General features: G+C 38.0%; 1 protein-coding gene across 1 annotated transcript in view; it reads right to left on the reverse strand.

Moving 5' to 3' along the window:
* LOC141284911 (period circadian protein homolog 2-like) overlaps positions 1-14,473 on the reverse strand; it is a 64,065-nt gene that overhangs the window by 33,751 nt on the left and 15,841 nt on the right. The window contains exons 18-19 of the mRNA XM_073817940.1: positions 13,144-13,822; positions 7,554-7,572 (exon numbers count right to left, since the gene is read on the reverse strand). Of these exons, the coding sequence (XP_073674041.1) occupies positions 7,554-7,572; positions 13,144-13,822 (698 nt within the window). The remainder of the gene's footprint in view (positions 1-7,553; positions 7,573-13,143; positions 13,823-14,473) is intronic.

Consider the following 14,473-nt stretch of genomic DNA (forward strand, 5'->3'; position numbering starts at 1 on the left):
ATACAAAAGTATCACAAGTGCTAAGGACTAAGATATCAGGATTAAATGATATCTGTTTAAAAAACTGTTTAAAATGAAAAATATAATTTTATTGCATGTCGCGGTGTTATGTGTTGAGACACGGTGTAAGACAAAGAAACAAGACAACTCTAGATCAGAGCAACCCCCTTCCCCTGGTTTGCATTTGTATAGCTCCTCTCCAGTAATCATTTACATATAAAAGCTACACCGAGGCCAAGGTGACATGAATCATGGGGGGTGTCAGGTGCTAAGCCTTCCACATCAATTTTTGGCAGTTCCCGACAATTAGACAATTTAGACAGTTTGCAAGAATATTTAGTATCACTGGTGTGGAAATGCTGTTAGATGCCGGTGGAGTAAACGGGAGTTGAGAAAGTTGAAAGTGAGGGACAGACGCATCCTCCACTGGGATGGCAGATCCAGTTATTTTAGTCTACTTTGAATTTAGAGTTAATAAGGTAGTAAGTTGCATTGTCCGATTAATATATATATATATATATATATATATATATATATATATATATCAGAACTATCAGCACAGTATATAACACTAATCTGGGTGCGTTTCCCGTACAACGACATAACTCGCTGGTTAACCTCCATGTACGATGCATCGTTGTGGAAACGAACTCAGAGTGTTTCCCGAACACGGTCGCATCTCCGTTGTTTAAACCACATTAGTTCAACAACTTAGGGCGGTTGTTAATGGCGTCACCGAGTAATAACTTCTGCTATTTAACTGATTAGGGTCTCTCCAAAATGCAAATATTTCAAATATTTTTGTTCCCTGTCATTTCGCTTTATTTGATGTTGGATTCATTGCACGTTCTCTCTTACGTCACACTCCGGGGTTCCCTCAGGCATTTGTGCACATGTGCACAAATGCCTGAGGGAACCCCGGAGTATGACGTAAGAGAGAACGCGCAATGAATCAAACATCAAATAAAGCGAAATGAAAGGGAACAAAAATAGTAAATTACTCACTAGGTGCCATGTTCAATATAGCTGCATTTTTGAGAGACCCTAATCAGTTAAATAGCAGAAGTTATTACTCGGTGACGTCATTAACAACGGCCCCAAGTTGTTGAACTAATGTGGTTCAAACGACGGAGATGCAACCGTGTTCGGGAAACACTCGTGACTAGCTAGTTCGTTTCCACAACGATGCATCATACTATGGAGGTTAACCAGAGAGTTATGTCGTTGTAAGGGAAACGCACTCCTGATAGATTATATTCGAAAAGTAGCAAAACCAACTACAAAGTCTGATTTAATTGATGCCATAAATAAATTCTAGTTCGAGGAACTTACAGCAGTGGCATAAACACGAGTTTAATGCATAAACAAACCTACGTGACCATAGTAACCCAGGATTATCAGAGAAAGGTTTATTAATATTTTATTTTGAGTTAAGAAATTATTATATTAATTGTTATAGAAATTAATACAATATTAAAAAATTATATTGGCGATGCTGTATATGCCAATGCTGTCTGTGCACGATTTAGACTGCATTCACAAGTGTATCATGAATAAATATTACATGTACTTCAAATTAAATAGCCCTACAAGAAACATTTCATGCATCCCACACAGTCTTGTCCTTTAACTTATCCTCTTTTTTCCGTATTATTCGTTTATATTCGTTATTTTCACCTTCATTTTGATCTCTGTACATAACATTCTGGGCTGCATTTCCCGATAACGATTAATCTTAGCGCTTAAGAGCGTTTTCTACGAGTCATTTTGCTAACGTTCTTTATTGTTTCACATGCGTGTACCCAAAATGCACTTAAAACAATTGCAAATTGCAATTAATAGACAAATCATTGAAGAATGAATTATTCACGTAGTTTCATTTGGAAATAATTTAATCTTCACATAAAATAGGCCTACATTCCTTCTGTTAACTGAAAGTCTTTTTTCTGTGTTTGTATTAATATTATTATAATTATCATTATTATTACTATTACTAATATTATTTTTATTAGCCTGTTATTTTTGTATATATTTTTATTTTCGTTTATATTCGTTTCCCCGCCTTAATTTGGCTCCCTTTACTTAACGTTCATGTAAATGATTCTGTAAATGCTTGACATATGCTCATTAATCGTCACACACGGGGATAAATACAATCAAAAAGTCAAAACTTTATTGGCATAATTGTCAGGCGTTAAAAATAAATACCCCTAACCAGTTATTTAAATAATAATAACCTAATAATAGTAATAATAATAATAATAATAATAATAATAATAATAATAATAATAATAATAATAATAAATAATAATGTGTGAATTAGAGATAGAGAACTCTACTTTTTTCTTTATTGTGAATCGGTTAACCTAAATAACTTTCTGTATATGCTATTTGCCATATATTTAGCAAATATTGTAAACGACAATTATGCCAATAAAGTTTTGACTCTATGATTGTATTAATGCCGTGTGTGACCATACGATTTACAAATGGAACGTGAATGATTCACTCGACAATGAAACACTATATAGGTTATAATTAGACTAAAAAAATGAATATATATATATATATATATTCACAATATATATATATATATGTTAAATTCAACCTATACACTGCATTCCAGTAAAAATCCCAGCCATATAGCATAATCAAAGCTTTAATGGCATGTCAGCATTTATCATTTAGATTCAGAATGTTAAAAGATCGAAATTAATATATATATGTATATGTTATGTATATGTATATGTTATATTCAACCTAGTAACTGCATTCCAGTAAAAATCCCAGCCATACAGCTTAATCAAAGCTTTAATGGCATTTCAGCATTTATCATTTAGATTCTGAATGTTAAAAGAGATCGAAATGATAGGAAAATTAACGAATATAAACGAATAATGTCCGAAGAAGATGTCCTCTCCAGGTCACCGTACAAACAGGCTACACATTTAGCTTAGAGCGATGTTTGCTGCCGCTTTAGTTCTGTGCTTTACATGACTGCCCCCTACTGACTCATGTCTTTCCTGTGTAAATGTGTTTTCCGTGTTCCTTTGGAATACACCGGCGTCACGCGAGACCACTTTACTTCCCGCGCGCATTTTAAATGGCCAGATCTGTATATTAATCGTCGTGTCAATCATCTCGCAGGATCACTCATCTCGTGCGCTGTTGCACCTGCTGTATTGTCCTGAAGCGGCCGATTGTCTGTTGTTCTGCTGAACTACATTGATATTATTTCCATAAAAATTATTTCATTATACAATTTTTATAAAAAACGAAAGGTGGGGCGGTCAGCAAGTACATCGTGAAACACCGACTTTTCAAGCCTAAGCGTTATTTATTATATAACTGATATCAACATTTTACTTAAGCATCTACACTGTCCACATTTATAATAACTGGCAAAGCTGGCAAAATGAAATGTTCCTGTGGCTATGATAGTACAGTAAAAATTAAATTCTCCACCCTCGGTACCTTCAGCCTATTTGCATTACAGTATTTGCACTTACCATCGCTTGTCCAAAACTGAGCATAATGTCTAAAAGAAAAGTTATGACTGCTGTGTATTTACACTTGACTGAACATTGATCTGGTCTTCTTTGAGCTGTCTGGGTACCGCAGATACTCAGATTAAAAACCATACCGCAAAATAAAAAATAAAAATCAAGACTCGCTTTCACCACCTGCTAGTGAAGCGGAATGCAACAGGCGTCGATTTTGTATCGATGCTCAATTGCTCTTCCTGCCATACCCGGATGTGTAGCATCGAATTGCTTGGCGAATTTGAATCAGTGAATTTTTGGAAGCAAAATAATACACACCGAAATGTCCTGTCAAGTATCAAAGGTTGTATTGAAATGATTTGGTATTGAAATTTTGAATTGTTAAATTTGTATTTTAAAATAATATGAATATTTAATATTGAAATTGTAAACAATGAAATAGTGATAGTCGTATTTAAAATAATCTGTATTATTAACATTGGAAATTTTACAAATGAAATTTTATGTTTCCACTTGAAAAATTCACAGCCTAAATATCTACCCTTGTTGAATTGCACAACCTTAAAATGCAAGCACTGTTAATACGATGCATTTTATTTCAGTTAGTGCTATACAACACCCTGTTTTGCTTCTGAAGGATTACAAATTTAAGATTCTGTTAATGATTTTTTGTTCCTACATTGTATTTAGCATTTATGGTAAAAATGAGGACATCAGATTATTCTCAAATTATTCTCTCAAGCAAAGTTTGTAGCAAATGGTTCCTGCCAGTTCCTGTTCTCCTGCAGTTCCTGAACACCTGGCAGGTTTCCCAAGTTAAGTGTGAATTCTAAGCTCAAGGTACAACTGCCTTTTGTTTAGCACCTTTGCATTTGAATGACACTTGTATTCTAAATAGTTCAAGGACGGGAAAATCCTACTAGGCTGATTATCTATGCCACATTTGCATGCTTTGTTTAAATTGCCTCCACCTCTATGTATCCCTCCCCCTTGGAAAGGTATATAAACTGTAATGTATATGCCTTAGTCAGACGATTTTTGATGACTGCAGAGACGCGCAACTAGGATCTCAATAAAGAGAAACTTCTGCTTCAAGATATCCAAACGTCTCCTGGTCTCGAAGAAAAAGTTCAAAACATTTTTGGTGCCGTGACCCGGATAGAGCTCCTCACCTGAATCCAGATTGAAACTTCAAGCTCAACAAAGATCTGACTTCGTTCCTGACTGAATTTTTCTGTGTCAAGGGTTGGTGAGTATCACTATCCAAAAGAACCACTACAGACCAGTACATGTGCTTATCCTCTGCGCTGCCAGAGAAGTGATAACAAACAGCTGCAGGGTTTGGTTAACAGACTAGTTTATCCTCTGTTTATTCAGAGAAGGTTAACTACAGCTATTACAGTTTGGTTAACTAAGTTATCCTCTAAAAATGTTCTTTTTAGAGATGAAAATTATCCTCTGTTCAGGCAGGGAAGATTAACATTACGTGTTAATATTTTGTTACCCTCTGTTTCGGCAGGGAAGAATTGGCTATCCTCTGTTTAGGCAGGGAAGTTTAGCATTAAAGTGCTAAAATTTGTTATCCTCTGTTTTGGCAGAGAAGATTAGCATAAAGTGCTAGTAGTTTGTGTTGTCCTCTGTTAATTCAGGGAAGGTTAACAATAGTTGATCTGTGTTAACAAGCGTACCCTCTGTTAATCAGAGAAGTTTTAGTGTCCTGTTGTGTCAGAAAGACATTACAAAATGTTGAGAAGGAATGCTAGGCTGATTCCAACAACAGAGAAAGGTGGACTAGCTACCCCTTTATGGACAGACGATGAGTTTAAATCATTGTTAGGAGAGCATATGGACTCAATAGTGACTGAGTCAGTAAGACTGGATTTGAAAAGAAATTTGGTATTGAATCAGATAAAGTTTGGTCAATTGAAGAATGCAAAAAAGTACTTGGGGCATGTATCAGAAAGAAAAACCTAAAAGGCATTATCTGCTGCCACAGAGAATTTACTTTATCCTTAGCACAAGAACAAAGTCAGTGTATCGCTAGGTTAAAAGAACAAAACCAACAGCTGCACACTAGATTGTCCTGTTTTACTAAAAAGGTGGGCCATAACCAGGCCTCAACCAGAAGTGATTCAAAAGACCAACAGTCAGATGAAAGCTATCCTGACTTACAGTCTTCATGTAGACAAGAGGACAATGGCAGTACTATAACGATGGAGAAAGATGCAGTAAAATCAGTGAAGGTATGTGGCGCTAGGAGAAGATCTCAGGGAATTGAGGGAATTGAAAGTGTTCCTCCCAACTCTTCTGTTGTCCCAGTACAAACGGTTGCCAAAGCACTAAGACCTAAAGATATAGAGAGACTATCAAAGAGCTTACCTTCAGCATGCGCAAATTTTTCAGAATTTAGAAGAACACTGAACAGCAAAATGCGTCTCTATGACATGTCGTTATCAGAAGTCACACAGCTGATGTCACAAATTCTAACTGAATGTGAATTCAACAGTTTTGAGTCTGCTGTTACTTCTGAACTACAACATGTCAGTAAAGGCGATTTGAGAGAAGGTGTTTTGAAAATTCTAAAGAATATCATAGGACCCAAAACAGACTGGTCCAGAATCACTAACTGTGTGCAGAAGAAGGATGAAACTGTAAGTGAGTACACTGAAAGATTTTGTCAGACAGCTGCAGCATACAGTGGAATAGCTGACACTTCAGAGAAGGTACTGGATGATAAAGGTCCACTAGCTCGAACATGGTTTGATGGTCTTTTAACCTTTTGAGCGGTACGGTCCCACATATGGGATTCTAATTTCTGTGCCCCTGAGAGTACGGTCCCACATATGGGATTTAGAACGTTCGGTGACGTCACGCAACTGACAAATTCAAACTGCGCTTTGGCGCGCTGGCTGGTGATGAGTCAGAGATGGACGAGCTCTGCGTTTGTCATATAATCACAACTATGCAGTGTTAACCACATAAGGCTTATTTTATGTTTCAGACATTTAAATACACATAAGTACTAGTAAAACAAGACATTTAGAGTTTGTAAAATACACACATAGGTCTACGGAAGCAGCAAATAACAACCTATTCAAATATAACTTGCAGATGTGTTTTATTCATATCACATACACATAGGCTAAGTAACTAAAAGTTCACTCTATTCCTCTTCTAGTTCACCAGCCACTTACTTGCATGTATTTCGGGAGAAACAGATGAATGTACGTGCTGTAAATGCGGCTGACAGGACTCTCTGAACTGCAGCGCAAACAAACATGGCCGCGCCCATCTCACGTTATAGATCACGATCCAGATCATTTATATAGGGTTTTAAACGACGAAACATACTAATTCACACATATTTGTGAATCGGAATATTAGATAGTTCATGGCATGGTAAGCAAGTGTGTGAGTATTCTGGATAAAAAAGGAAAAACGAAATAAAAGCGATCTATCTGTCATACAGTGTTATTGTGTCTGTGTTGTGTCACGTGACAAGCATCACGCGTCGCCATGGAAACAATAAGGGCGAACGTTCGAAAATAACGGTCGCTTAAAAAAAAAAACTCACTCTCGGGGGTCCGCTAGAATATTTTAAACTCACCACTGAAAGGGTTAACAGAATATAGAAATGCACTGCCTTTCTTAGACCTCACTTGGTCAAATAGAACCCTGAAAGCAACTTGGACAGGTTAGCTACTTGGGAAAGAAACTGATGTTAAAGCCAGAGTAAAGATTGCAGCAGCATCTTTTAAGGTAAAAACAGAGAACCGACAGGAACGTAAATGTCCTAAGAGGGAGGGTAGTTGTCATTACTGTGGCAAACCTGGACACAGGATGAAAGAATGTAGGAAAAACAAAAAATACGTAAGAGAAATGAACAATGTAAATCAGCTTTTACACAGTCTTCTAGCAATGCTAAAACAGAAGCTCCCCACTACACCAAACTCGTTGGGCAGCTTGCTAAGGTGCTAACTGTTAAGGCTGTGAGTTCTTAATTACCCCAGTAATCTACAACAAAGATGAAAGACTCTTTGTAAACAGAACAAAGGGAAGTTGACTATCACTTCCCCCCACTTGGGGACACTTGGTTAAGTACACTCACAGCCATAACTGTTATACTTCAGAATATTCTATTCAGTCACCCATCCTCTGTTATGATGTCTACCAGGACTGATGTTTAATTAGAGGACAGAAATGTAGTGATTGCATTGTTTTGAAAATACATGTATTTTGGTTCTGCATTAGGAACTCATGTCTCACACTATACAGTGTGCACAATAACTAAAGGGACAGACTAGGACACACAAACCAGTGAGGTGTGAATTCTAAGCTCAAGGTACAACTGCCTTTTGTTTAGTACCTTTGCATTTGAATGACACTTGTATTCTAAATAGATCAAGGATGTGAAAATCCTACTAGGCTGATTATCTATATCACATTTGCATGCTTTGTTTAAATTGCCTCCACCTCTATGTATCCCTCCCCCTTGGAAAGGTATATAAACTGTAATGTATATGCCTTAGTCAGACGATTTTTGATGACTGCAGCGACGCGCAGCTAGGATCTCAATAAAGAGAAACTTCTGCTTCAAGATATCCAAACGTCTCCTGGTCTCGAAGAAAAAGTTCACAACACTTCAAAAACATTTGTCAGTGTTTTACTTCCATAAAGATCCCCTTGAGGAAGGACCTTCTTTCTCAGGGGATGGGCACAATTTGGCACCCGCGCCCCAACCTGTGGAACCTGCATGTCTGGCTCCTGGACGGGACACATCAGACCTCTCCGGCCTTCCCCAGGCCGTGATAGAAACTATCACTCAGTCTAGAGCTCCCTCCACGAGGCAGGCTTACGCACGGAGGTGGGGTCTGTTCGTCGACTGGTGCTCCTCTTGAGGAGAGGACCCCCAGAGATGTCCGATTGCAGTAGTGCTTTCCTTCCTGCAAGAGATGTTGGAGCACAGGCTGTCCCCTTTGACTCTCAAAGTGTACATTGCTGCTGTTGCAACGTATCACGATGCAGTGGACGGAACGTCCCTTGGTAAGCACCAACTGGTCGTGAGGTTCCTTAGAGGTGCGAGAAGGATTAATCCTCCCAGACCGCACCTAGTACCCTCTTGGGATCTCTCCGTCGCCCTTCGAGGCCTACGGGAACCCCCATTCGAGCCACTCGCGTCAGTTGAGCTAAAATTCCTGTCACTTAAGACAGCGCTCCTGACTGCACTGGCCTCCATCAAGAGGGTATGGGACCTACAAGCTTTCTTTGTCGACGAAAAGAGGACTTTGGACCACTGGGCAACAGTCCATTTCTTCTTCTCCCTAGCCCAGGTAAGACGCCTCTGATGTTGTCTGTGGTTAAGGAGTGGCTTAATGAGGAATATGACAACCATAGCCAAATTCCTTGACACGTCTGTGTGTGGTGACTCTTGGTGCCTTGACGCCAGCCTCAGTCTATTCCTTGTGAAGTTCACCCAAATTCTTGAATCGATTTTGCTTGACAAGCCTCTCAAGGCTGCAGTTCTCTTGGTTGGTTATCTTTTTCTTCCACACTTTTTCCTTCCACTCAACTTTCTGTTAACATGCTTGGATACAGTACTCTGTGAACAGCCAGCTTCTTTTGCAATGAATGTTTGTGGCTTCCCCTCTTTGTGAAGGGTATCAATGATTGTCTTTTGGACAACTGTCAGATCAGCAGTCTTCCCCATGATTATGTAGCCCAGGGAGTCAAACTGAGAGACCATTTTGAGGGCTCAGGAAACCTTTGCAGGTGTTTTGAGTTGATTAGGTGATTGGCAAGTTACCATATTCTAATTTGTTGAGATAGTGAATTGGTTGTTTTTTTGTTAAATGTGAGCCAAATCATCACAATTAAAAGAACCAAAGACTTAAACTACTTCAATCTGTGTGCATTTAATTTATTTAATACATGAGTTTCACAATTTGAGTTGAATTAGTGAAAAAATGAACTTTTCCACGACATTTTAATTTATTGAGATGCACCTGTATCTATCATGCAAATATGCTAATTAAAATATTACATGGCCAAAACATGTATCAGGCACCAGTATTCCTGGTCTAGGGGGAATACAAAGGAGTAATGGTAATTTTAAGGACCTGGCGGCCGCCATTTTGAAAACGGGGCCTTTATTGGAGTCAAACTTTGGTAAACTTTTAGTATGTTTTTAAGTACATTTGATACTACTGTAAACCACTGAGAAACCTTTTGTTAGAAGCCATATTTGCAGCTGACTAATTTATAAAGCACATAAGGAACACATGAAAAGGGGTCAAAAGTTCCCAGGGCCCCACTGTATGTTTCCTAGATAGATATATTGTAAATGATTAAAATATATAGATTGTGAATGATTAGAATGTCTCCACGATCTGCTTTATCAGGTAATATCATGCTACAGTGCATATTCTACTGCAGTTAATTAATATTATAATAATATAATTAATATAATTTTTGATTATCTTTATTACTTTTTATCGAGTTATGCTCACATCATACTTTAATATTTGCATGCGTTTTAAAGCTTACCAATTTCACCTTTTGGATGATTTGTACCCTGTTCTGACATACAGTTAAGCGCTCATATTGCACTTTAAAAATGTCGAGAGAACAAAGTACAAGGTTCACATTTGTCTTACTGTTTGTAATTAGCATTTTGCTTTATCACCCACTAGAAAATCTGTCGATTTTGCACCGTGTTTGAAGACTAATTGTAGAAATATGGTCTTTTATATTCTATAAATGTGTCCTATTTACATCTGTTTGTGCAGATAAGTTTGTTATTAAAAGCGCAATAAGCTGTGAAAGAGAACTGAATTTAGTATTGGCATACTGCGTGCACTATGAGATGGGATCTGTGCATGTCTGTGCAAGTGACAGCAGCCTAATATACCTGCTGCTGTCTGTGCCCTTAATGTTAATCAAACAACAAAAGTAAAAGAATCACACGCTGCTCTTGACTTAATAACTGGTAACTTTCGTAAAAATCTATGTGCATTTCATTCATGCAGTGAAGACTACGCAATGCTGTATTTTACATTTGATTACTTCATTCAATTCCTGTATTAGGCAATTTCATACCTGGCTAGCCTGCTACTTTTAGATAGACTCACCTGTAAAACTTACAGCTGTGTTTGTTTTTATCTTTGTACTATTGTGTTCATCTGTTATATAGCTTGCTATTTGTTTTTTGTTTTTTTTGCTCTTACTGTTTATTTTACTTTAATAAGCTTGAGAACTTATTAGAGAGCTTGAGGGCTTACTAGTTTATACAGCTTAGTAACTTGCAACTTGTTATAACAACAAAACAAACAAAAAAAAAAAAAAAGAATAGTGATAAGACTGTGGTTCATCAATCTACCTGAAAAAAATCATGACATCATTTTTTTTTCATATCGTCCACTCCTACAAATGGTCTGTCATTCTTTTTCATTTGTTTGGTATTTAAATAGGGACATTAGGGACACTTAAGCGTTATTACGAATTACTGCTCAGTCATTTTCAAAACAGGTAAAAAAAAACAACAAAAAAAACAATATGAAATATAATCATAAAAAGACTATGCATCATGATCCCCTGTCTAAACAGATTTGTGATATATTTTTGCCATATCGCCCACCCTAGAGTCACATACCATGACGTTGATGGCATTGGGTATCCCTCCTCTCCTCATCCAGGGGTGCTGATCAATCAGTTCTCGACGTTGTTCTGAAGAGAAACGGGGCTGGTTCTTCTGCATGCGCCTTAAACGCTCCCGATCTTCCCTCAGAACCTTTTCCATATCCCTGTCCCATAACACCAACACTCTTATAACAGAGCTTATTTTATAAAAAAACTGAAAGACAGCATGAAATCAAAATTCACACTGTTTACTTTGTTTGTGCACATCACTAGTCTTGGGGTGAACAATTAATCCATGCAAGGTTATACACTGAAAAAAAAAATGTATCTTTGTAATCTTTAATCAAAATCTAAAAATTTGCTTTTGCTTGAGGCCATCAGTTTGATTGCTCGAACAGAGTATTCTTAACCACTCACTGATCAATTACTTGTTGATTGATCATATTGATTGAATATATGAATAAAAGCCTATGTTAAATCTGTTCATCGTATAAATAAGACTTGGATTCATATTGATTACTTTTATAACGTTTTTATAAACTTTTAGAAGTTTAATAGGAATAGACTTTCAATTAAGGGACAGAAATCTCTCATGAACTTCATTTGTGTTTCACAGATGAACGAAAGTCTTATGGGTCTGGAATGGCTTAAGGGTGAGTAAATGATAACAGGATTTTCATTTCTGAGTGAACTTTACTTTTATACATCAAATTCCCTCTTCTCCCAATACAGACAGAACTGACTCTCACCTTGATGGCACCTGATAGGTCATCATGACACAGTCATCATCATCATTGGCTGTAAGTCTCCAAACAGGCTCTTGATGAACATATTTAACAAAATTCTGCTCCTGTTCCTTTATGTCTTCGCTCTTGTGATTGTTCTCTGAGGAGTCCACACTGCCAAAATACTTGCTTGTGTTGCTTCCTGCTCAGGAAGAGAAAATGCAAAAGAAGTTTAGATTTCTGAGCTAAAACCACCATACAATATATAATAACTCTGACTAATATGACTAATCTATAATAAAGAACTGGATTGCTCATGACATCATGACACTGAAGCTGCTGTCCCACCATATTGGTATTCCTACACTACTACTATCCTAATAAAAAAATCATTCAATTCCAAATGCAATGCTTGTCACTGATTCTCTCTGGTAATTATTCGTCTAGTGATCACTGATATCTAGTCAGTCACACAGAAATTAAATATTCAAACTGCCCATTATTACTTAGGAAAGTGTTATGCCACTATAATATGGACAAATTTGGAGCCACCTATACTTGAAAGCAAACTAATGGTGAATTTGCCATTGGTATAAAGGAAATGGTTCTACGCACAAGTACTTTATATATAAAAATGTCTTGAGAGGTAACAACAGAAGAATAGTTGTCCAGACCACTTTCAATTCAGTAGTCTATTGTTAATAATTCCTCACGTAAGGTATGATGACAGACTGTGTTTGTTCAGTATTTTTTAGTATTAATGTGGTAATGTTAATGTGAATCATTAACTTGCGGTGACCTGTTCCACTATTAAAGGTGTTGCAGTCATTGGATGTGGAGCCAGTAGATGCGGACAAGGCAGAGCCCATGCCAGAATGAGAGTCTTCCTGCAACAACATTTCCAACACACTGCTGGATGAGGAGTGGTCACCGCAGTGGCCACCATTACCCGAACAACATGCCTGGAAGAGTAGATAGAGAAAATCAGGCAAAGAATGGAATTCATCAAGTTCATGCACAGTGTGTGTGTGTGTTCAAAATTGTTCATATGTTTGTAGCCCTTTACCTGCTGTAAGTCATCCATTGCAGAAGTAGTGCTATTCATGGATGTGTTGTTTTTGTCCAGTACTAAACTGCAATTACCCTGGGTGCTGGACTGGGGAGCTGTGGTATGAGAGTCCTGCTTTTCCTCCATCTGAAGAAGGTCCAGCTGCAATGGAGAACTACAGCGAGACTCAAACAGTGGGGGAGAGTGAGGGGGTGGCAAAGGAGAAGGACACTCTGTAGACTCATACTGGAAAGGAGTCTGGGGTGTAAATGCTGGCTGCTGGGAAGTGAAGGAGGTATGGGTCTGAAAGCACTGGTGAGTACTGCAGCCTTGAGTGTTTTGAAGGTGCTGCGTGGTGCTGTAGGCTTGTTGTGGCTGAAACGCTTGTTGGCCGGTGTAGACTTGTTGAGGCTGCAGGGGTTGCTGTATATTGTAGGCTTGCTGGGACTGAAAGACAGCACTGTAGGCTTGCTGAGTGTCACCATAGAATGGAGAGCGAGGTGCTGTGCCTATCTGTGGCAACATAAAACTGGGCAAAACAAATGCTACAACTGGTGTGACTAATGGGGTAGGATATGTAGCGGCAGAGGCCGTGGCCTGAGTGTTCTGGGATTCTGCTACTCCTGTAGGGGGGGCTTGGGGTGGGGCAACAGAGGAAACTACAGGGTAGAGAGGATATCCTGGCACCACGGTTGGAAATGGAACTGAAAGCCCAGACTGTGATGTCTCGGAGGGGGACCAAGATGTCTGGTTTAAACCCTGCAGGGGTGGGAGAGGTCTGTGCTGAGACGCAGCATTATCTGATGAATCAGCATGTTTTGTGCGTTTCTTTGACTTTTTGGTGCGCCAGCTTTTCTTGATGGTTGCATCTGTAACAGGGACACCCCCTCCTGCTTTGGTTCCACGAGCTCCTGATGAGCAGACAAATATTAAGGACAGAGAAAGAGTGGGAAATTAGTGTAATGTAAAGAGAATTACATGGACTATTTCTAAAAAATATGAAAAGCGCATATTTGATGTGTATTTTTGGCCATCAATTGCAGAGCACTTTCATGTGCTCCCTTATCATGTCATTACATCATCAATGTGCAGAAGACCAGAAGGGTGGAGAGCATCATTTGGGACTAGGATTGGGAATGGGGAACTGGTACTTACTTACTTACTTATGTATGTATTATTTATGTTTTTTTTTGTACTGTTAGGTTCTTTGAATGTCTGCAAACAATGCGAATGAAACATACTCATGAAGATAATTTAAGTTTATGTATGTATGTATGTAGTCAAAACACCTTTCAGAATCTGCAAAATGTCCAAAATAGTCCACAAGAGAAAATAATAGTTGCATTTATAAAAATGACCCTGTTTAAAAGCGTACATACATTTTGCAAGGTGTATGTAAACTTTTGACTTGAACTGTATGTATGTATATATGTATGTATATATATATATATATATATATATACACACACACACTACTGTGCAAAAGTCTTAGCCCACTAGTATTTTCATCAACAAAAGATGGCTTTAAACCAGTTATTTCTGTTTTTTTGCTGTAGTATGTC

The sequence above is a fragment of the Garra rufa genome, chromosome 14 (assembly GCF_049309525.1).
Source record: "Garra rufa chromosome 14, GarRuf1.0, whole genome shotgun sequence".
Taxonomy (NCBI): Eukaryota; Metazoa; Chordata; class Actinopteri; order Cypriniformes; family Cyprinidae; genus Garra; species Garra rufa.